A 1294-nucleotide genomic window follows, 5' to 3' on the forward strand; every position below is an offset into this window, starting at 1 on the left:
TATATATATATTATACACACACACACACACATATATAATATACATTCTTTCTTTCATTTATTTATTTATATTCATTTTAATCACATTTTTTGGATGTTTGTTTTTTTGGGATGGGCTTAGAGAGGGTACAGTATTTTTCTGCAGTTCTCCTGTGTCTCTAATCTGTTTAGTGAACTTGTACTATATTAACAGTAAAAAGAACAAACAATCTATATATATACTGAAGGTAGTAATGAGACGTGTGTTTGTTCTCAGCTGCCCAGCGTGAGTCAGGAGACACTGAAGCTCAGTGGAATCGGCCGAGCTGTCATGTACCTCTACAAACACCCGAAAGAGTCTCGAGCGAACAAAGACCTCGCGCTCAAACTCATCAGTACGAACACACTCTGACTGCAGTAGATCTGTGTCCGTCTGAGTGTGTGTTCCTGCGATGATGTGTGTGTTGTGTGTGTGTGCAGACGAGTGGTCGCGGCCCATCTTCGGTTTATCGTCCAACTACAAGGGAATGACACGAGAAGAGAGAGAGCAGAGAGACCTGGACCAGCAGATCGCCCCGCGTAGACGCCTCAGGTAACCCAGAGACACAGACACAGACACAGACACACACACTGACAGACACACACACCCAGAGACACAGACACACACACTGACAGACACACACACACACACACACACACACACACACACTCACCTGTCAATCATCTGTCACCCCTCACTGTCATTCTGTCCCTCCTTCCTCTTCCTCTTCCTCTTCCTGTGGCGTGTAAGTGAGCCTCAGATGTCTGAGAGGCGGGAAGAGCCGGACGTGTGTGTGTGTGTGAGAGCACGGCCCTTCTATACCATCTCACACACACACACTCTCTCTCTCTCACACACACACTCTCTCTCTCTCACACACACACTCTCTCTCTCTCACACACACACTCTCTCTCTCTCACACACACACTCTCTCTCTCTCACACACACACTCTCTCTCTCTCACACACACACTCTCTCTCTCTCACACACACACTCTCTCTCTCTCACACACACACTCTCTCTCTCTCACACACACACACTCAAGTTCAACAATGTTTCTAACACTGATGTGTGTGTGTGTCTATTTGTGAGAGTGTGTGAGTGTGTGTGTGTGTGTGTGTGTGTGTGTGAGAGAGCACGGCCCTTCTATACCATCTCAAGTTCAACCATGTTTCTAACACTGATGTGTGTGTGTGTCTATTTGTGAGAGTGTGTGTGTGTGAGAGCACGGCCCTTCTATACCATCTCAAGTTCAACAATGTTTCTAACACTGATG

General features: G+C 46.3%; 1 protein-coding gene across 3 annotated transcripts in view; it reads left to right on the forward strand.

The window, feature by feature from the left end:
* Positions 1-1294, forward strand: part of LOC107551874 (protein IWS1 homolog) — a 20906-nt gene that overhangs the window by 9739 nt on the left and 9873 nt on the right. For all 3 annotated transcript variants that reach the window (XM_016233638.1, XM_016233637.1, XM_016233639.1), the window contains exons 12-13: positions 256-373; positions 459-570. In XM_016233638.1, coding sequence (XP_016089124.1) covers positions 256-373; positions 459-570 — 230 coding nt within the window. The remainder of the gene's footprint in view (positions 1-255; positions 374-458; positions 571-1294) is intronic.

The sequence above is a fragment of the Sinocyclocheilus grahami genome, unplaced genomic scaffold (genome assembly GCF_001515645.1).
Source record: "Sinocyclocheilus grahami isolate Dianchi unplaced genomic scaffold, SAMN03320097.WGS_v1.1 scaffold436.1, whole genome shotgun sequence".
NCBI classification, from domain to species: domain Eukaryota; kingdom Metazoa; phylum Chordata; class Actinopteri; order Cypriniformes; family Cyprinidae; genus Sinocyclocheilus; species Sinocyclocheilus grahami.